Source organism: Zingiber officinale, chromosome 5B (assembly GCF_018446385.1).
Source record: "Zingiber officinale cultivar Zhangliang chromosome 5B, Zo_v1.1, whole genome shotgun sequence".
Classification (NCBI taxonomy): Eukaryota; Viridiplantae; Streptophyta; class Magnoliopsida; order Zingiberales; family Zingiberaceae; genus Zingiber; species Zingiber officinale.
Window position 1 is genome coordinate 123,948,938 of NC_055995.1, and position 23,632 is coordinate 123,972,569.

General features: G+C 40.5%; 1 protein-coding gene across 1 annotated transcript; it reads right to left on the reverse strand.

Annotated features, from left to right (window-relative positions):
• Positions 1-672: 672 nt before the first annotated feature.
• On the reverse strand, positions 673-23,632 carry LOC121987827 (ferrochelatase-1, chloroplastic-like). The gene is made up of 10 exons (XM_042541550.1): positions 23,416-23,632; positions 22,875-22,985; positions 22,421-22,769; positions 21,544-21,687; positions 21,260-21,361; positions 20,839-20,942; positions 20,587-20,713; positions 1,553-1,705; positions 1,294-1,394; positions 673-1,165 (listed from the first exon to the last, which is right to left on the reverse strand). The coding sequence occupies exons 2-10, from the start codon at positions 22,952-22,954 to the stop codon at positions 835-837; spliced, it is 1,491 nt and encodes a 496-aa protein (XP_042397484.1). The 5' UTR covers positions 22,955-22,985; positions 23,416-23,632; the 3' UTR covers positions 673-834.

Below are 23,632 nucleotides of genomic sequence, written 5' to 3' on the forward strand. Positions count from 1 at the left end.
TCCTTATTAATGAAGATCATAAATGATGGATTAATTGAAGGCTTAACTCTTCGTATTCCTTGGAAACTATAAATAGCCATCCTCGGAAAGATTCAAGAAAATGATTTCATTCTCTCCATTTCTCCTTCGTCAACTTCATCTTCCACCGGAAGAGATCGGTAGTGCTTCCAAGACTTTGTCGATCCAAGTGGCTAGCACCTAACGGATCGTATCAAGTTCGTGATCTAGTGCGCGTGAATACCGCTAGAGGAGTCACACGTGGGGCTCTTATCTATTTATTTGTCTGTGATATCATTCACACCTATCGAGGACTCGAGGTATGTTTTTATATAATTTTGTACAAAACTATATGTACCACGAAAGATCCATGATTCAATATATGTCTTCCGCTGTGCTCCGAACCCAACAGTGTTTGGATTGCTTGATATTTTTGATACATTTTCAGTTAAGTTGCTTAACAAAAGAACACTATAATTTAGTTCCTTTGGGATGTTGAATACAAATAAATAAATTTTGTAAGGAACAAAATCACACTATCTTCCTAATCATAATCTCGCCATGCTCGAAAGTATACGATTAAGAGTTGACGACCAATTCAATATGATGTTTATGCTAAACTATCCCGCAAGTATAAACTAGGTTAATCTCCTAAAGAAAAAGGAAAACACAACATTGAAAGAAACGGAATCAGCCTATAGGGAAGCTTGTTAATTCCATTTATTATTCTCACTTATCCAGCATATTAACGCTGCAGAAGTTTAACAAGGTTTATCATCAACTTCACATATTGAAAGATGACGGGGTTCACCTCAAAAGCTAAAGAAACGTAGAATGTTAAACCAAAAACCAAGGTTTCAGAAAGTTTCTAGAATGCAGAGAGACTCTGAGCGACAAAAACAGCAAAAATGCAAAGATTAAGCTGAATTGCGAGATAATTGCATAAGGCACAGGATCCGGATCGCCTTCCGCTTCCATGGACGAGTTCCTGTTCGATATCAAAGCAGAGGGTAGGGCTTCAATGACAGCATCAGCTAAATCAGAGATGAACTTAGGGTTGCAGCACAGAGCAGGCACCCTGTCCCAGTGCTCAATGCCTGACTCCAGGGCCAAATTCTTGTACTCCATATCAATCTCTTCTAGTGTTTCAATGTGTTCGCTTACAAAACTGTTAGATAACAGCCAAATAAACTTGTAGTTATGGCTGGTAATGACACGAAATCTGAGTGCGTGAGTTAAATATCATTTGCTTGCCACTTGCCAGAAAAACGTGTTTTGATGGATAGAATGTTATACCTTACAGGGACCACGAGGAGGCTTTTCACTGCTTGCTTACCAAGCTCGACGATCACTTCATCAGTGTAAGGCTTCAACCACTGAACAGGACCAACTCGCCTCTGACAGAAATTTGAAAATTGAAGAACACTTTCAGAAACAACCATAAGAGGGATGTGAGTTGATCAAAAACTGGGAAATTTATCAAATGAATTTTAACGGTCCGACGAAAGTACTGAATTAAAGTTCAGTAAAAAATTTCTATCGAAAACTCAAGTACCTGATAAGCAAGAGTGTGCTCGTTGTTAATTCCCCTAGATTTTAACTCAGCCGTGATCAAAGAGATGCAGTCCTCCATCTGATCTCGGTATGGGTCTCCTGCATCTTCAACATTACTCAGCGGGACACCGTGCGCGCTAAAGAATATCATAACCTAATTTTAAACCATATAGAGTCAGTAATCTGAGAAATGTGCAACCAAAAACACAGCCTTGCTACTACGAGAAACAATAGATACAAACATTTAGCAGGAATATTGAATCAATAGCATAATGGATCATTTTGCCAGCAGCTAGTCAGCCTTCCAAGTCATATACCACATCGTCTTCCATCTAATCTTAATTGAATAAGCTGTAAAATTGCACAATAGTGGCAGCAAAAGATGTTCAATTTTTTGATATAGAATCCCAAACTATATATGATACGACGTGTTGTGAGTGGATACAGAGGTAATATGAAATCGATCGTCAAAATGATGTGACAATTAAAGTCAAGATGAGATGATAGTTAAAATAAAAGTACACATATCCGGATGAACTACTTCTCAGAAGTAAGACCCCCAGTACAAACCTGGGTGGACTTTAACTTGATCGGGGCACAGGACGCGGCTCCTTGTATCTTATGGCCAAGTGCCTCAGCATATGATTGGTCGGCCTCATATTCGGTCGGACTTAAGGAACTTAGTTCCCTATTCTTACAATACAACTTTCAGTATATACCCGGACAGACTAAGAGCCGACAGGATTTAGGGGGCTTAGATCCCCATTCTTCAAGCACAAGTCTCTCAGCATATGGTCGGTCGGTCTTATAACTAGTTGGACTTAAACGACTTAGTTCCTCATTCTTACGATACAATCCTCAGCATATAGTCGATCGATCCCTGAGCCAGTCGGACTTTCAGGACGTGGTTCCCTATCTCTCAACGCCGAGGCACTTTGCATATGGTCGACCGACTATGAAGTAGGTTGGGCTTTCAGGGCTTGGTTCCCCACTTCTCATGTACAAGCCTCCTAGCATACAGTCGGTTAGTTATTAGGTTGGCCGATATTGGGATTCAATCAAAGTCCCACATTGGAAAGATTTGGTAAAGATCATGGGGTTAAAAGGATATAGGATATCTCCATTGGCATGAGGCCTTTTGGGGAGAGTCAAAGAGCAAAGTCATGAGGGTCTAGGCCTAAAGTGGACAATATCATACCATTGTGAAGATATGTTGACATCCTTTTGCACAATCTGTCAGAGAATAGCAGCTACTCGACAAGGAATATTAAATGAAACATTTCTTTAGAATGGTCGTATAGCTTCCATTGCCTGACATTACTTGACATAGTCTGATATTAAATATTCTCAGATACCTCATTAATAAGGGAGTTACAAAAGACAGCTCATGTGCATTAAACGGAACCTTCGCTCGGCTACTGTTCATCTTCTTCTCCACTTTTCGCTCGGCTACTGTACTGACTTGAGTGTCGGGGTGCACACGTTAGGGACCCCCTCTCTGGTTCTTACTCTAACGCTCCCCTTTGCTATCTTTGCGGTGTGCGCTGGAAGGAGGGTCAGGTATCATCTCTTCTCCATCTCTGAGTCTTCTTCCAGTCAATGACAGAGCCATCTACCCAGCGCATCATCTCCACTTCTTTCAAACAGAATCAAATTTGACGTCGTCTGTGGGAACTTCGCCTGAATCTGAAACGTAGAAATGGATAAGACTCGACAATTCACTATAAACACCTTGTCACAGGAAGATTTGGAGTTGCTAATAGCAGCCTGAGCACAAAAGCTAATGCAACAACAAGAAGCAACCGACGATCCTTTACCACACAACCCGCCTGCATTGATGACGGGCTCTCACACCTCATGAGGGACCCGAGTAGAAGGTCCAACTGGATTCAAGCCAGTCCCTCCTCCACCAATAGCTGGCTTTATGTAAATACCTGCACAACCAATTAGTTTGTCGCCTATGCCACCATCCTCGGTTGTATATCATCGGACATTATTCTGCATGCCTTTCAAGAAGATGGGCTGAGCAGAAAGGCCTCAAGCAATGTTATCAAAATCGAGAGTTTAGGTAAAATCGTTAGAGTAGTCATAAAATAGGATTGTAAAATCGAATTGTAAAATCGTAAGATTTTACATTATACTTTAAATCAATTTTAAAAGAAACCTGATATATTCTTTTTAATTGATCATTAAATATTTTAATCCAAATTATAACATAAATCTACATATAGAACATTTTAATTCATATAAACATAAACTACTCATAATTTTAAACTTTTAAACAACCAAATACTTGTCATGAAAACACAACATAAACATAAACATAAATTCAAGTATAAAGCTTAAGTCCAAAGATACATAAAACTCAAGATAACAAATTAATATAAATCATTCATAGTTTAGTGCAAATCTAAAATCATCCCAAAAAGATATCGTTTTGCCCAAAATGGTTCCCTTTTATTAACAACACAAAATCGATAAATTTATCTCAAAAATAATGTTTTTACAAGTTTAAATGTGATTTTACGATTTTGATCCAATTTTACTTTAATACATGATTTTATCACGATCTCACTCGATTTTCATAAGTAAACTCATGATTTTATACGGGTTTGAGTCAACTTGCGATTTTGATAACATTAGCCTGAAGCATCATCTTTGGGAGATGCTCTCGTTCGAGATCAACGAAAGGGAAAGGCTCCAGTTCCTAGAGGGTCTCCCGAACGAATTAGCATGTCGATAGTGGAATACTGGGAGACAAATTGCCAAGCCACTTTCGACCCTTGACGATAGGGGAATATGAAGGGGCAACAGACCTAGAGGACCACCTCCTTAAGTTTGAAAACGCAGCCATCCTTCACCAATACACGGATGGCGTAAAGTACTGAGTGTTTCTTATAACTCCCTCTTGCTCAGCACAAAGATGGTTTAACCGGCTCCCAGCCGAGTCCATCTGTTGCTTCAAGGATTTTTGCAAGGCATTTCTTCATCAATTTGCTAGCAAGCACCGGTACTACAAAGCCACGTTGAGCTTATTCTCCCTCAAATAGGGGCCAATGGAGATGTTGAGGATCTACATCAAAAAATTCAATCAGGTGGCATAGATGTTCCTTCAGCCACCTCGGAGATTTTAGTGAGCACCTTCTCTAAAATGCTCAAAAATAGCGATTTCTTTCGCTCCCTGATCAAGAAGTCCCCTAGAAACTTCGATCATCTACTTGGAAGGGCGACCAAGTACATTAATGTGGAGGAAGCCCAATCCGCTCGAAAGAAGGAGGTAGTACTGTCTGTTCCCGCCTCTACCCTTGAACGACGAGCTCCCCCTCCTCCTCTGTCACATAAAGGACCTCGAGTTGGCCCTTAGCCGCATCCCCACGAGGAAAGGCCTCACACTGTATAACATATAGATGCCGAGCGGGCATGATTCGTTAAGCCCTCACAATAATCACGTTGAGCTTATTCTCCCTAAAACAAGGGCCCATGGAGATGTTGAGGACCTATATCAAAAAGTTCAACCAGGTGGCCATGGATATTCCTTCAGTCACCCCGGAGATTCTAGTGAGCGCGTTCTCTCAAGGGCTCACAAATATCGATTTCTTTCACTCCCTGATCAAGAAGTTCCTAGAGACTTTGATCATCTACTTAGAAGGGCGACCAAGTACATTACGTGGAGGAAACCCAATCTTGGAAGAAGGAGGTAGTACTATCTGCTCCCGCCTCTACCCCTGAACGACGAGCTCCCCCTCCTCCTTTGTCGCACAAAGGACCCCAAGTGGACCCTCCATTGCATCCCCACGAGCAAAGGCCTCACACTGTACGACATGTGGAGGCCAAGCGAGCACAATTCCCCGAGCCCTTACTATGGGTTCCAAGATTTTGCACTTACCATCGGTCGGAGACGCATGATACTCAAGATTGCTATCATTACAATCAAGAGAAGCATCGGGTGGCTAACCAACGGTTCCACCAGTGCTCGTTGTCTCCTAATCATTGACATTATCCATGGTCGAACAAACCACCTCAAAGGGGCCATCGAGCGGAGCCAACAAAAGCCCCAGTAGCAAGAGAATCGAGCCTAAGCCTTGTTCGGGTTGAACAGGAGTATCCCCCAACGTAGCAAGAAGAAAATCACAATAATGTCACTCAGGGGATATTGGTATGATTGTATGAGGTTCAATCGACGAAGACTCCAATCAAGCGAGAAAGTCACACGCCCGCCAGCTAGAAATCCACGCAGTCGGTTGTAGCCATAAACAAGCACAAGGGCTCGAGATTAGTTTCGGACCTAAGGAGTTGGAAGGGGTGGAAATACACATGACGATGCTTTAATTATTAAGGTAGTTATAGATAATTATAACATATACCGTACTTTTGTTGACATAGACAACTCAATCAACATTATCTTCAAGAAGGTGTTCGAGCAACTGCAGATAGAAAAAAGTAAGCTCTAATCCATGATGATGTCTTTGTACAGATTCATGGGCAATGAGGTTCAGCTGCTCGGTCATATTGAGCTGGTCATAACCTTAGGGGAGGAGCTCATACTGAGGACATGTTAATTGATCTTCATTGTGGTGAACACACTCTTAGCATACAACGTAATTTTGGGCCAGCCGACTTTAAATGAGTTATGGATGGTTGTCTCATGTTTTTGCCAGAAGATTAAATTCCTTGTGGATGATCAAGTCGGGGAAGTCAAAGGAAGCCAGTTGGTGGCGCGTAAGTGCTATGTTGATATCATCAAGACCGAGTCCAACGTAGCTCGGAAGAGTCAGCGAATGGAGGTTAACACAATTCGCGAAGTGCCCCCAACACTGATTTACGAAAAAAAGGAGGAAGTGCAGATTTAGCTAGGCCAGTCGGAAGCTACCACCTAGATAGCAGTTGACCTGGCCCTAAAACTTAAAACAGAGCTCATCGCTTGTCTCATGTGCAATAATGACATCTTTGCCTGGATGCCCAAGGAAATAACGGACGTATCACCAACGGTTATGGAACATGTGCTCCATGTCCACCCGAACGCTTAGCCAATCAAGCAAAGGAATCAAGACTTTGGGGCCAATAACTCATCCAAGATGAAGTAGATAAATTGATGGAGGTCGAATATATTCGCGAAGTACAATTACCAAGTTGGTTGACCAATGTGGTCCTAGTGTCTATAAGCTTAAGTGGAGAATCTACATAGACTTCAGGATCTAAATAAGGCATACCCCAAGGACTATTATCCCTTGCCCATCATCGACCAAGTAGTGGACTCAACCTCCAACTACGAATTGATATGCATGCTGGACGCACCAAGGTTATCATCAGGTCTCACTTGCCAAAGACAACCAAGAAAATGTTAACTTTATTACTACTGAAGGAATCTATTGTTACAATATTATGTCGTTCAAAATAAAGAATACAGGAACTGCTTACCAATGACTCATGAACAAAATATTTTGGAAGTAGATCGGATGCAATATGGAGGTATACTTGGATAATATCCTGATAAAGTCACTCCGGTCGATCAATTTATCTGCCAACATAGATGAAACTTGTTGAACATACGGGAGTACGAGCACAAGCTTAATCCCAGCAAATGTCTATTTAGAGCCAAGAGTGGGTGTTTCCTGAGTTACATAGTTACAAATCTAGGAATCAAATCTAACCCGCGTAAGGTACAAGCTCTACAAGATATGGCTCCCCCGCGTAATTTGACGGGGGCGTAATGATTGACCGGGCGGATCACAACAGTGTCTCGCTTCATATCAAAATTAACCGACCGGAGCTTACCCTTTTTCAAGATACTCTATCAAGCCACCAAATTTCAATAGGATATTGTGTGACAAGGCATTCGAGGAGTTAAAAGGCTATTTGTCCGCCCTGCCTGTACTTTCTAAACCAATAGTGGATGAGTCTTTGTGGGTATATTTGTCCACTACGGAAAATGCCGTCGGGTTGGTATTAGTAAGGCAAGAGAGGAAAGAACAACCTGTATATTTCTTGAGTCATTTATTAATGGATGTTGAATGTCGCTACACCGCTCTAGAGAAATTGGTGTACGGGCTGGTTTTAGCCGCTCAAGATTGCGCCCCTATTTTCTTTCTCACTTGATCATCATGTTTACTAACAGCAGCCTGTGCCTAGTGCTCATCAACCTAGAACCCTCAGAGAGATTGATTAAGTAAATCATTGAACTCAGTGAATATAACATACAATACCAACTCCGAGTGGTCATTAAAGCTCAGGTCTTAGCTAACTGAAATGCAAAACCCAGAGCCAGAGGAAACTAAAAAATATATATGGATGGGTCGTCCACCCGACAAGGAAGTGGAGTGGGCAGTCTTATGATCTCACATGGGGAGGACAAATTACAATTATCCATTCGGCTAGATTATCGGGTTACTAATAATGAAGCAGAATATGAAGCGCTAATAATCGGTCTATAGGATGCAAGGCATGTGAGGGCTATTCGAATCTTAATTTACTCATACTCTCAGTTAACGGTTCAACAACTTTTGGGTAATTTTGAAATCAATAATTAACAGCTCAAGTTATATGCAGAGGCATTCAAGAAATTGAAAGTAGGGTTTTAAGAAGTTATTTTACAAAAGATTCTCTGATCAGAAAATCACAAGGTAGACGAATTAGTCAAATTGGTTGGCTCCCTGATCTCGTGGACTCTGGATAAGTCTATAGAACAAACACTATTAATAGCTCACATCAAAAGACAGACCGAACTGGAGTTACAAACTAATTGGAGAGTACCGTTAATTTCATTTCTCCAGCAAGGAATGTTACCAGTCGATCAGGAATAAACACATATGATCAAGAAAAGGGTCGACCATTTCAAATTAATTGGGAGTCATCTATACAAGAGGGTTTTCTCTCGCCTTTTACTTAAGTGCATCGGATAGGATAATGTGCAGTACATTTTACAAGAAGTTCATTAGAATTCGTGTGAAAGTCACTTGGGCGTTCAGTTACTTGCTAGGAAAATTTTACTGGTCAGGTACTTTTGGCCCACTTTATAAGTTGACTCGGCTCGATTGGCAGTAACTTTCATATCATGTCAAAAGATCAAAACATTCCTCACCACCCTACTGAGCTGTTAAAGACCTCAATTATTTTCTGTCCACTAATGGGGTATGGATATTATACGGTATTTTCATAAAGCGCCCACTCAGAAAAATTTCTTTTAGTGGTGGTAGATTATTTTTCTAAGTGGATAGAAGCTAAGCCACTAGCTAAGATAACTGAGTGCATGGTCATCAAGTTCCTATAGCAGAATATTGTTTATCGGTTCAGAATTCCATACAAAGTTCATTTCAGATAATAAAAGACAATTCCAAGGCCAAAAGATATAGGAATGGTGTGCAAGTTATGACATCTTACAAGCTTTTACATCAGTGGCTTATCCTCAAAACAACGATCAAGCGGAAGTCACCAATAAATAAATCATCAGAGAGCTTAAGACTAAATTTGATCATGAGGGAGGAAGTTGGGTCGAAGAATTACCTAGTGTATTGTGGGTTTACCATAGCACTCCATGAGAAGTGACATGTATAACTCCTTTTAACCTTGTTTATGGTGGTTAGCCAGTTGTCCCGATCAAAGTTGGCGTGAAATTCGTTGGAAACATCTATATGACAAAGGTAATGTCGGTCTGTGCCTCATGGAGCTCGATCTGATAGAGGAGGTCAGAGATAAGACAACAACTCGGCTGATGGCATACCATCAACGAATGAAGAAAAATTACAATTGAACATTTATCTTAAGGTTTTTTCAAGTGGGGGAGTTGGTTTGAAAACAAATCAAGTTGGTCGAGGATGTCGGCAAGCCGGAGCCACAGTGGAGTGGACCATATAAGGTGGTGTAAAAGCTCGTCTCGGGCTCCTATTACCTCCAAGATGCAGATAGAAGGAATTTGGAACAACCTTGGAGTGCAAATCATCTACAGGAGTACGCTTGTAATCAACTTGTGTATCATGTTGAATATTTACACTTAATGAAAATGCAGACAAGTTGATCTCAAGAGCCCTATATTTCAGACTCTCGAGTCATTCGGTTGAGTTATAAGCTAGCATGCTCTCGTGCCTATGTCTTAGACTCTCGGGCTGTCCAATCGAGTTATAAGTGAAGGTGCTCTCGCTCCTATGTCTCAGACTCTCAAATCATCCGGCCGACTTATGAGCGAGCATGCTCTCACGCCTATGTCCTAAACTCGTGAGTCGTCCAATCGATTTATAAGCGAGCATGTTCTCATGCATATGCCCCAGACTCTTGAGTCATTCGGCCAAGTTATAAGCGAGCATGCTTTTCCACCTATTCCTCAGACTCTCGAGCCATTTGGCCAAGTTATAAGTGAGCATGCTCTCGCACCTATGTCCTAAACTCTCGAATCGTATAACCGAGTTATAAGCGAACATGCTCTCGTGTCTATATTTCAGACTCTCAAGCCATCCGACCAAGTTATAAGCGAGTATGCTCTCGCGCTTATGTTCCAGACTCTCGAGTCGTTCAAACAAGTTATAAGTGAGCATGTTCTTGTGCTGATATTCCAGATTCTCGAGCTGTCTGGCCGTGTTTTCTCACGCACCTAATTCCCATAGTCTCGGGTAGCCCTACTAAATTATTTCACATGATCGAGTTATAAGTATATCACTCACGTGAATGAGTTCCTGACCTTTTAATCAATTAACATTTTTTATATATATCATCACTTGCTTGGCACACCGCGTGAAGTGACGTTCACTCAAAACTCACCTTGCAAACACAATTGCTCGATCAACAACGGAAAGTATAAAATTAATAAAAAATTAGAGATAATACAATGATTGCAGATACATATATTATAGCTTCATGCCCCCCCCCCCTATGGGTTCAGGGCACAAGTGTTGTTATGTTATTTTATCAATCAAGTTTGGTGAAAAGGTCGGTTGGGAGTTCATCTAAAATTCATTGCCATTTTAAGAAGAATTTTGGTGGATCGACTGATGAGTAACCCGCCTCGCGAAGTTGCGTGATTGCTCCTTCAACTCCATATGAAAGCATCTTTATGGTGTACTGGTAAAATTTCAAGCCAAACTTGTGAGATTAAAGGTAAGCTACTCGTCTAGCCTCAAACTGTCCATCCTCTTTGGATTTATAAGCTACTAATTCTGATTGGGAGGCCGACACTTTAGACCCGATAGACTCTAGCTTAGCTTGTAGAGAATTTATTTTGCTCTCTTGTGTATCCAAGCTCCTCTATTGCTCCAATATCAATAGACCCTTGGTCGATAGCTCCTTAGCTCTCTCGATTGACTCGATAGCGTGAGAAGTCTTCAACTCCACCAACAGAGCAGTCTTTGTGCCAAATCGAATATTGCTCTGGCTCTCAATGCAGTTTTTGCCCAAAGTTTGGCCTCACTGTTCTGTAACAGGATTTTCAATTTTTTCTTTACTGGCTGATGGTCATCGATCCCCCGTCGAGCCCCTAGTAGGTCTTGTTTCATCTCTAATAGTAGTTTCGCTTGGGTTTCCCCTTCTTGGCATAGTTGGTTTACCTCCAGAATCGCAATCGAAGCTGTAGGGGACTCCAGTTCATCCCACGATCTTTCAAAATTTTATTGGTCCAATCCAGATCCACCTCCAGTTGTCTTATAGTCAGCCGAGATGCAAGGAACTAAAAGAAACAAGGTTAGAAATCTTACTAAAAGGAATGAAGCCAAAGGTTTGGAACTTACTGTGGTGGTGTCCTGAGTGAACCCATCTGCAAGATCAGAGACAACGACTCTTCATTCGCCCTGCTGTGTTCACCCAGGCTTCCATCAACAACCCTTCTAGTTTTACTATCTCATAGGGTGGGCGGGGATCGAGGTTCATTCACTTTCGAGATATCCTTTATCTGGAAGGCGCATCAAAGGAAAGAGAAAATTACGCTCGGGCTCGTGAGACATACTAGGCTTCAAAGAAGAGGCGCCCAGAGTTGGTTCTGCTATTTGGGGCAGGCATGTGGACGATGAAGGAACATAAGTTGAGGCCGCTAGCTGAGGTGGGTGCGCGGACGGTGTGGGCATGTAAGCTGGTCAGGTTGACCTCGAAGGATTAGGCCCGTCCGAGGAAGGACGGTCAAGTCCAAGCAAGGTTTTGCCTCAAACAAAAGGAGCATAAGGTGTATTTGCCTGCTCGGCCCTCGCTTGTTCGGATGGAGCTTGGGCGTCTAATCAACATCTTTTCTACCGGAACCTAAGAGGCACATTTGAGTCAGAGGACTCAGAGGATGCTTCTGACATTTGAGGGCGGCCAGACAATGAACTTTCTCACTCAGCATAGATTGTCTTTCCTAGCCGATTTAGCATGACTTTATCTATCTGTGTGGTCTTTGAGGTCAGAGTCATAGAGAAAGTCTCTATTATGTAAAGAAAAGGGGTGTCTCAGTTAGAGACAAAGTAGAAGGAAGTTGAAGTTTCTTACCGAAGGAGAATTGCAGCCTCGCCTGGATGGAGCTCAACCTAAAGATATAGAGGATCTCCTCTTGAAGTATTCCATGAATGTCAAACTTTAGGCAAGTCAAGCGTTTTGAAGCTTCACTGAACGTTAGCTCGATATGAAAGTCACCCAACTCGGGTGCAGGAGGGAGATAGCTGCCACGTGGTTGGCCACGATACTAGTGTGGGGAGTTGAATAAAGAAGTATTTGTCCCTCCCGTCAGTGTCCTATTAAGGTATTTTATCGAAAAAGGTAGTTTGTCGACGAGCCTGAAAATGAAAAATGCCTTTGGTTACTTGTTTTGGGTAGTAGAAGTAATGGAACACAAGAGGAGTCAGCGGGACTCTGAACAAACGAAATAAGATGGTAACTCCGCATAGGAGGCGAATAGAGTTGGGAACTAATTGCTGAAGAGGGATGTAAAAATATCGACTCACTTCAGTAAAAAAGGTTGGAAGAGGAAAGCGAAAGTCTGCTACTACTAGGGACTTGTTCCTTAAAGAAGGTTATGTTACCCGTGGGGGGATGATGGGGAGGGTCCTAGTCAGTGGGCATAATCATGTGCAGGGAGTCAGGGACTTCATAAGTAAATCGAACGTAGTCCAGGTCTGCCCTGTTAAAATCTAAAGTAATCAAATTATACCATATGCCAGGAACATTCATGATGAGATTCGAGAGGTAGGATTAGAAGAAAGGGGGTTGACGGGAACTTACGAAAGCAGGGGGGTCAGTTGTCATTGCGAATAAAGAAAAAGTAAGGAGACGAAAGGTATGTAAACAGGGGAGACGTTAGGGCTTCTTAAAAAGAAACCCTACGAGCCTCTTCAAAAGTGATCGTTGGATCATTTGGGTAAAGAGGCGGGTTGATTATCATAACCGTTTGATTAAGAGAGAGAGATGCATGATTTTCTGTATAAAAAATCATGTGTTAGCTGTCACATCATCGAAAAAGAGGTTGATAGACATGTAGTGACAGTAGAGAAGAAGCATTTACAAAGGATATGGTAGGCAAATTGTTATCCAATATGCCAACACGTGTATTAATAAGGACCCTTCTTCCTTCATTTATTGATTATGACGGACATCTAAAGTCGGTCGGACCTTTGGGTCCTCATCTTCCGCATCTCATGAGCATGACTCGCGATATATGCCCGACCGACCTCATAAGCTAGGTCGGAGCTCTAGGGTTCTACCACCTGTACAGGTGCGCTCAGTCTTATGAGTTGCTCGATAAATACAAAGATAAAGACTAAGTCATCCCATCACTCAGACATGCAAAGTACTTATACATACTTAGGAAAATAACAACGCAGAGTCATAAGGCAAGTAAAGTTGGAATAAATCTAAATTACATGCGTAAGTTCTTTCTTAGCCTACAAGAGGAGTTACAATACAAGATATATATATATATATATATATATCACTTAAGTTTAGAAAGGCACTTGGTGGGAGCTCATCTAAAAGTTTTTGACGATTTAAAAATTGAGTTGGAGGTTTCGACGCCAGATAGCCGACCTCCCGAAGTTATTTAATGGCTCCCTCTGCTCTATAAAGAAATATCTTGTTGACAAAGGTGTCAAGTTGCATGTTGAAATCGTGTGATTGGAGGTAGGTCAACTTCATTGCCTCAAAATACTCGTCTTCTCCAACTCAGTAATTCTCCGGCTCTGCCCAGGAAGCCACCGGTTCAGATGTGGTCCCTGATAACTCAGATTTGGAGGTTGTCAACTAGGATCGTGTAGTGTCCACTTTCGCCCAGAGAGACTCTAGTTCTATTCTCTAGTTGTCCAGACTCTTTTGCTGCCCATGCATCAACAAGGTTTTAGTCTTGAGGTCAATTTCTTTGGCCTCTAACTCTGAGGCATAGGAGGTTTCTAGCTTCTTATTTGTTGGAGAGACTCTAGGTTTCAAGAATCGTCTCTTCTACCACTTGGGCCTTCCTTGACATTTCTGATAGAAGCTTATTTTCACTAGTTTTCAAGGTGGTCTCCAATTCCCTTTGGCGCCTTAGCCCTCACTAGCTCCTGAGCCTCTTGGATTTTCCTTTCTAGCATACTCAATTGGCAGGTCGGGGTGACGGCTGGCAATGACTCCAATTCTGTTACCCGCCCCTTCAGCGATTAGTTTTCCCAGGCCAAGTCCACTAAGGCTCAGGTTATGTTCATTTTGACTTCCCAAAACTAAAGGAAAATGATTATCAACATTAGTGATATTTCAATTAAGAGAAAGTGGACCAGCAGAAACTTATAGTGGTTCAGTCTTGGGAAAACCCATCTGCCATCTACGTTGTAGTGTTGCCCGTCGGCCGGGTCATCGCCAATTCCTATGCTTCTATTAATGGCCCCTTCAGTAATATCTGATCACAGGCTGGCGGTGGATTCGAAGGCAGGATCACCCCTTGAGCCGAGGGCACATTAGAGGCAACTAACAACTGATAGTGGCTCTTTGATCTGTTGGATGAAGCCTCCTATAGACAAGGCGGTTGGTGGGACAAAGGGCGAGCGAGGAGCTAGGGCAGCAGGAGATCTGCTCAAGTGGAAGATGGCTTCCTATCGAACGGGGCTACCAGAAGGAAGGGTTGAAGGTGTCCGCTTGGACGATGGAGCTAGAGTGCCTTTCTTGGTGGGCAAAGGTGGGGGAAAGGCATAATAGGAGGAGATGTTCGCCCCAGAGGAAGTTGTGTGATAGGGATGAGATGATGTCTCTTGTGTCTAAGCATCACTGGTGTTTCTGCTTTGACGGGAGGAACTTCTTCTAGTGCAGTTGGAGAATTGGAGGGTAGCTTTCCTTCCATAGCTAGAGCCTCACCAACATCACCCGTCTAGATGCTAGATGCCTCTTCAGAAGGACCAGCTAGTTGATGCTCCCATTTAGCTAAAAGAAGTTGCTCTTATCGATCCAACTCGGCCTCCTCCAACGGTGATTTAGAAGCTAGAGCTAAGAAAAAGGTGCCCCATTGCATAAAAGAAAAGGGATCTTAGTTAGCGATAACATGAAGGTTAAGTTATTAATCCTTACTAAAGGAAAAGGAAAGCGTTGTTCGAATTGGGCTCAATCTGAACAAATAGAGGAGGCTCTCATGTAGTAGTTAGCAAATGTTGAATTGTAAGTTGGTCATCCTCTCCGAAGCAAAAATAAAAGTAGGATCTGTTGGGATCTTGACGCCGCTAGAGGGGGGAGGGTGAAAAGTGACTCACCCAACGTTTGCTTCCTACAATGGTTGGTATGCACAACGGAATACAAAAACAAATACTAACAAGAGAAAGCAAATCTAACACGTTGATTTAACGTGGTTCGAAGATAAAACTCTTACTCTACGGCTGTCCGTAAGGTAGACGATCCCAATCCGTCGGTGGATGACTCCCCGGAAAACCTCCAGCTAGCTCGACTGCTCAAGTAGCTCCTTGTGGGTGGAGAAACCTCACCACAAACTCGCACAAGCTCTTAATCACTCAAGAAGACCTTGAAGACTCTAATAGGGGTTAACCACCTCTATTTTCGTCAACCTTAACCAAGCTTCCAATGCTTGGTTATATAGGTCACGAGTTGAAAAATCCCGCCTACCAGTCGACTGCTAAAACCATCAGTCGACTGCCCTCTGTGGAGATTCGACCGTTACAACCCAATGGATATATACCAGTTGACTGATACTTCTATCAGTTGACTGCTCCACACTAACCGAACGAACAAAAGTATTTTGTTAGTGCCCAGTCGACTGCCCAGTCGACCGCACCAGTCGACTGATGAAAACACTAGTCGATTGCTACAGTACTGCTACAGTACCGCTACAGTGCTTCTACAATAACACTATAGTACTTCTACAGTAACACTACAGTACGCTATGGTGCTGCTACAGTAAACCCTAATCCTATGATTTAACCCTCGAGTACATTAACTTAGCACTCGTCATCACCCGACCAACCTAGACCTAGTCTTCTAACCTCCTCCATCAGCCTTGCGCCCCTCAGATGTCTCCCCATCCTTCACGTCTTGCCTTCTGGAGCTTCCATCGGCCTTGTCATTATTGTTGGGTCTTCCTTTGCCAAGAGGTCGCGCCTCCGGGACTTCATCCATTGCCAAGTGACACTTGGGCTTACGTTACCAAGACTACATGCTTGGACTTACACCACCAAGACTCATCCTTGGACTTTCCTCTACTAAGATCACTCTTGGACTTTCCTTGTCGTACCTATATCCTGCACACTCACAATGCATATCAAATACAACAATAAACCTAACTTAAACCTTTGCCCAAACATCAAACCTACGGTACCCAGATTGCTTCAACAGGATCCTATTTATAGTCTCCTAGATCAAGAATAGGAGGAATGTTTGACCGCTATTCGGTTGGCCAAGATACGAGATCAGACATTTAAATGAAAAAGAAATGAGATTTTCATCCCTTTTTAGAGAAATATAGTTTCTTAAAGAAAATTATCTTGGGGCGTGATTGGAACAAAAAAACCCTGGGTTCTGAATTTTGGGGGTAAGAAAAATAATGAAAATTACACAATGGTCATTCCACACATGGAACGGAAGACATTAGGCATGAGTTGTTAGAGAGGAATATTAAAGTAGCGACCTATTTCGGATAGAAAATAGGGGATTGAAAAGCGAAGACCCGTAAGAAGCTGGTCCTTGAAGAAGATGACATAGCCGGGGGGAGGACGATGAGGACGATCTTGAAAAGTTGGGATACGAATGCGAAAGCTCATAGGGATTTCTAAGGCTAGGCGAATAGTCTTCCAATCGTAGTTGTTGAAGTCAAAACAGGTGAATGTATACCAAGGAATGAAAGTTTCTTGGGCCATGGATGGAAGAAGGAAAAATGATGGAGGATCGAAGAGGGAACTTACTAACACAGGTCATGAAAAAGAGAGCCTAGTTAGCAGAAATCATCGGAGAAGAAGGAAGAAGATAGACCACAGGTGGTTTATCTTTGAGGCACTTAGGGTTTTTTAAACATGAGCCATAAGAGATTCTTTAAACTCAACCGTTTGATCACAACGGCCTGATTGGTAGTAGCTGTCGGATCATAGTGGAGGGAATTAGCTATTCTATACGAAAAGCCATGCATCCGTTGTGATAGTAGTAAATGAGGAATTAGTAGAACATGTGGAGAGTGCCCAGGAAACGACATTTATGATGGACAAGACAATTAAATCATTTTAATGAATAACGCCTTCCCGCGTATCATCGACGCACTACCTAGCTCATTCAGCATCTGACATGTATTTTTCCAAGAAAGATAAAGTTGACTATAATATTAATGGGCGATTAGGAGCATGGCTAACTGGTCAGTCCAACCGATCGGGTGGAAATCTTGATTTGAGTCTAGTCAGTCGGCTACAAACCTCCTTCGACTAGACTTGAAAGGGAAGCTACGTATACAGTGTGTTGTGAGTGAACCCAGAGGTAATGTGAAATTGATGGTCAAGATGATATGACAGTTTAAGTTAAGGTGAGGTGGCGATCAAAGCAAGGTGCACGTATCCGGATGAACCACCTCTCAGAAGCGAGGCTCCTAATACAAACCCAGGTGGACTTTAACTCGACTGGGGCCACGGGGCACAACTCCTTATATCTTATGGGCACCCTTAGCATACGGTTGATCGACCTCATATCTGGTTGGACTTAAGGGATTTAGTTCCCTATTCTTACCATACAACTCTCAGTATATACCTAGGCGGACTAAGAGCTAGATGGATTTATGGGGTTTAGCCCCCATTCTTCAATCACAAGTCCCTCAGTATAAGGTCGGTCGACCTCATATCCGGTCGGACTTAAAGGACTTAGCTCCCCATTCTTACGAAACAACTCTCAGCATACAGTCGGTTGACCCTAGAGTTAGTCGTACTTCCAGGACGTGGTTCCCCATCTCTTTGTGCCAAGATACTCTGCATACGACCAATTGGCTATAAAGTCGGTTGGGCCTTCGGCGCTCAATTCCCCACTTCTCATATACAAGCCTCCTAGCATACAATCAGTCGATTACTAGGTCGGTCGGACTGCCTCCAGAAGACAACATTATTAAGGAATCATAACAACTTGTCAGAGAATAGCAGCTATTCGACAGGGAATATTCCGCCACCAAAACATATATAAGAAATAGAACTTTTCTTCGAGAATGGTCGTACGACTTCCATTGTCTGTCGTTACTTGACATAGTTTGGCATTAAATATTTTCAACCATTTCATTAATATGGGAGTTACAAAAGACATCTCATGTGCATTAAACAGAACCTTCCTCTAAAGGTGGTCGTACATATTTTATTACTCGACATATTTTGACACCAAACATATTTTGACACCACATAATCTGAGGGTCAGTATAAAATGAGTTCTTTCCGTTGGCTAGGTACGTCCTCACACTCTGAAAAATACTCACACTCCTATTGTTCATTTTCTTTTTCACTGTTCGCTCAGCTATTGTACTAACTTGAGCGTCGACGTGTCTGCGCTAGGGACCCCATCCCTGGTTCTTGCTCTAACGCTCTCATTTGCTCTCTTTGCAGTGTACGCAGGAAGGAGGGCCAGGCATCATCTCTTCTTTATATCAGAGTCTTCTCCCAGTCAACGACAGAGTCATCTACCTAACGCGTCATCTCTATCGCTCTGAGACAGGATCAATACACTAATGTAGGACCTTAGTGTTATGCTAAACATCAGCAAATCCTTTAAGGCGGTTTTGAAGGTCAGATCTTTATGTACTTTGTTTCATAATCTAGTCTTGATTCAACATCCAATTCGCTGTATCTCTTCATTTACAATGCCAAAAGCTTTGCCAAAATCATGTTTGGATCAGTCTTTGTTCACATCTACCAATAGCATCACATCAAATGCTCCCTAGAGTCTAGTTAAATTCAGTTAATTTCGTTATGCATACATTATATACATAATATTGAGATAGAGATACTTTGCCAACATGTTGAGATAGAGATAAAAATTTAATTTTACAAAATGAAATTGCTACCTGTAGCATACATAATATTAGAAGATAAACACTCCATAAAACAAAAGATGCATCAAATCAAGATCGGCCTTAAGGCATGTCATCGGAGGCAATGATCAAAGGATCCTGATTTTTATGGGTCCCTAAATTTGACATACATATATATTATATGTACTTAGATTATTTTAATAAAAACCTAAAAAATATATTTGATTGGATTATTTTAATATATATATATATATATATATATATATATATATATATATGGACCTTTATTAAAATAATCCAATCAAATATATATTTTATTGAATTGTTTTAATAAAGATCCAAAAAAAATATATTTTCTATTAAAATTTAAGAAAAAAATCTAAAAAGAAAAAAAGGGGAAAAAAAGGAAAGTAAACTATTTTTTTTCTCTTTCCAAAATTTTATTTCTTGTACAATTCTTTCTTTATTAATTTATTTACAAAAGTCATAAGACTTTAAAGAGTAAATTATAAATCTTGAACGCTAATTTCCTCCCTTCTTCTCCTCTAACTCTTTTAATTATATTAAATTTTTTTATTAATTTTAGTTTCATCAATATTATCATTCATCAATATATAAACTTACAATGTAAGTTACCTATTTATCTATATTTTTTCTTATTGTCAATATTCAATATTGATTTTTAATATTATATTAGAGTCAATATTTTATGATTTTTCTTATTGAAGAATTTAAGTAAATCATCCCAATTTTAATCATAATAAAATAAGTTATATCGATTGTTTCAAGCACAAACCAGGCTTTATTATTTTTTGACTATTATTTTCACTGCTTGTGTTTATTTCATCGTTAGCTTTATTGTTGGTTTTGTGTGTTTTATTTTTACACTTGAAATTTGTAATACAAACATGTTTCTAAAAAATATCAATCTTGGAGTTAGAAAAGAAACAAAAGAAAAAGAGTGGAACATATTATTAAAACTCACAAAGGTCATAAGTTTTTTAAAACTATTTCTTCAATTGAAAATTCAGTTGATGAATTGCAAGAATAAAGTCAGGAAGAACTAAATGATCATGTAACAAATGAGCAGCAATCAAGTAATCAAGAAAAATTAAATAATCATACAATCAATGAGTGAGAAGAATTGAGAGAAAATGATGATCATAATCATGCAACGAATGTGCATGAATAATTGAGAGAAAATGATGATAATGATTTGAATGTAAATGACTTGTCAATTTTATGTATCGAAAATGAGGTGTTAAAAAAATTTGATTTTGAAGACCTTATTGATGATTTTGCTTCTTAAAATGCTAGAAGATATAGATTTTTTCAATGATTATTTTATACTTATTTTTTTTATTTGTAGGTATTATATTTTTTGGAGAAACTTAGGAAACATATTTTGTATAGTGTTGCACTTTTTGAAGAATCTTGAGAAATAAATTTTGTATGGAGTTTACCATATTTTAAATGAAATCTATTGATTTTCAAATTTTGCTATTAAACGATATTCAAATTGTATGTTAGTAAATTTTTTTTCCTATAGAGATCATTTTTCTCTTTTCTCTTTTCACCCAAAGGCCCCCAAAAATCAGGACCGGTCTTGGATCAAACATGTTAATGTCAATATGGAGTACCTCCTCGGGCTTGGAGAATCTTTGCAGCTTTTTTTCTATTGAGTCTGCCATTGACTTGATATAGCCTTCCCGGTGATACCATGACTCAATGATAGAAATGGGCAACCTTGCAAAATAAGCATCTTCCCTGATGTATAGTTAATTCCCAATAAGCTTTTCTAGCACAAGCCAAAATATTCTTTAACAGATTGAACATTGACACAAAAATGGATAAGAAATCAAAAGTACCCATAAATAAATAAGAATTGCTACCTGATGATGTTATGAATGACCCGGATGCTTGAACCACTAGTAGATATAGAGAATTGAGGATAAAGTGGAAGCACAACAAGTTTTGTTATTTTATCCTTTTTTATCTGCAATATAAATACTAGTCAGAATGGAATAACCAGTAGCAGGAGAACTAACGGAGTACACTAAAACAAACACAATAGTATATGCACCAAAGGAGACATATACACTATTTATTATAAGGAATTCTACAATGCACAATTAAGGTTTGCAGAATGCATGATTATCACAAAAGAATCAACAATAACGAAATTCTTTGCTATAAAGATAGGAGGTAATTTCGAAAGTTTAACATTTACTGGTCGACACTTTAGCTAGAAACATTTCATAAGAAAAACTAGGCATTTTTCAATTTACAAGCTTGCAAATTGCAATTACAAACCTGATTAAGAGCGTCCTCTGTGAAAGGATGCCAGTGTCGCATTCCAACATATACATTAGCATCAAGATCCTTATCTTTGAGGGCAAGTTTTAATGCTCGTGCCTGAAAAATTTTCCATTCAATCAGCTTTCTATTGGAGGATTCTTTGAGGAAAAATGAGTCGTTTAGATTCCTGATACATATAACACTTCCAAGGAAACTGGCTCGAGTAGATTTGAAGATCATAGTGCCTTCAAAAACAAAGGGAAAACCAAATGAGGAAAAGTTAAAACATAACTACATACCTGATCTTCTATTATCTTTCGCAATGGTGACCCGCCACCAATAGCAGCATAACCCTTCTTACTTTTAGGAGCTCTGGAAACTGATATTAGCTGTGCCAATGGTTGCTGAAGAAACTGGAATAATCTAGGAAGTCGTATAATATCCTAATGCATAAAACGGGAAATTGAACTCTTAGATAAAACCACGAAATATTAGGCAATGATAGAACATATTTTGTTCGGCATGAATGAGATCTTCAAATACTCTTTGATGGTGTCCACCACTCCATCCTCTTTGTCCAGCTTCCTCAAGTTTGCTATCTAATATATAATGTATTTTCTTTTGCTACACTTCTGAAGCATCGCATGATAAGCCTTGTGAATTTGTTTATTTCAATCTCTATTTCTCAATTGAAGATTAAGGAATTGGAAGTTTGGAACTTTGTGAACGGTGTGTAAACTCTAAAACCTGGACTAATCAACTCGAGGCATGGATCTCAATATGTGTTACTTACAAGAAAAGGCTAATTGAGAAAACCTCATGAAACAACTCATATTTAAGCTTATATATTGACCATGAATTTTCCTATTCAATATCCTTGTGAGATCCATAATCAGGATTACAACTCATAGGTAGGTGCATTATCTGAAGTATCACATGCTAAAATCAACATGTATAACAAAAATAATGGATAAGAACAAAGAGTTCTAGCCAGTAAGGCTTAGTTTTTCATACTATTATTTACCCAAATACTAAAAAAACACTATCACTTTGAAGTTGATTTTTTATAAAACAATTAAATCAATCGAGCCTATGGTTCTATCATACACATAGGTGTACCATGGGGATCGGCTTTTGTTAATTGTTTGTGAGTCAGACATCGATACATTGACTTACTGGATCAGCAAATAGATTGAAAAGGAAAGGTTGAACGTCACTGAGTGTCTCTGGACCTCCAAGGTTCAGCAATAGAACTCCTGCATTTTCTTGCGCAGAACTTGGAACAGCACTAAGAATTCTGCCATCACGGCCGAGTCGTTTAGCAGAACGATTTGTTCTTCCAGGTAGGTTATGCCTTTTGGATGGCATATGAAGCGTTTTAGCAAAGTTGCCTTTGCTGACATCACAAACAATATTGGAAGGTGCTGAAAACACCAGCAGCCTATCAGTTACTTGACGGCCATTATCCAAGAACTTGATATTGACTTTTGCGTAGCAGATGGAAATCCTTCCATTGACTTGTGACCTATAGATGAATTGACTTAGTATAACTGTATAAGGAGTCACTCCGTGTAAAATAAACTATATAAGAAGAGGTAGAATCGATCGATACACTAAGAATGACACTCACAAACTGAATGAGCTGACACTTCTTTGGTTCCAAACATTGAGGAGCCTGGTCTGAGAAACTGGAAAATTCACAGCTTCCATCGTTTAAGCAAGAAGCAATTCAACACCCACCCTAAATCAAAGTAAGTGAGAAAGAACAATCCCTATCAGATATGTCAATTGAAACCATCAGGAATACAAAAGTTATGGTGGCTACGATCGGAACTTTAAAACAAAGTAAAGTGAACGATTAAGAAAGAATTGCAGTCCCTGACAAAATATCCTTCGATAAAGTGCAACACAAACAACCAGATCACTCCCTGTGCCAATTTATTTCTCCTGTCTAAATCTCAAAGCAGGCGCCCAGGCTCGTCAATTTGCACTCCGAGAAAACAGAGCACATGCAAATTGTTGAACGTGCAACGAAACGATTTAAGCTGTGATAGGTCCACAACTTCATTGACGTAATGACTTAGGATTCAAAAAGAACGACGTCATCGTGTAGCCATACTGTTCGGTCGACGGGAGGGGAGACGGAGAAAGCGGCAGGACGGAGGACGCACCTTGTAGTCAGAAAACCGGACGAGAATCGAAGAGGATAGATCCAAGAATCAAGGAACACGATGATGGATCCAGCACTTCTTCTAGTGAAGGAGTCCAGTGGTAGCCGGTGGCCGGAAAGCGAAGGAGAGAGGCAGCGTCGCGGCCACGGAAACGATGACGGTTCCTTCCTCGCGTCGCATGGAGGCAATGGGGGAGTTCCCACGAAGTCGAGTCTCT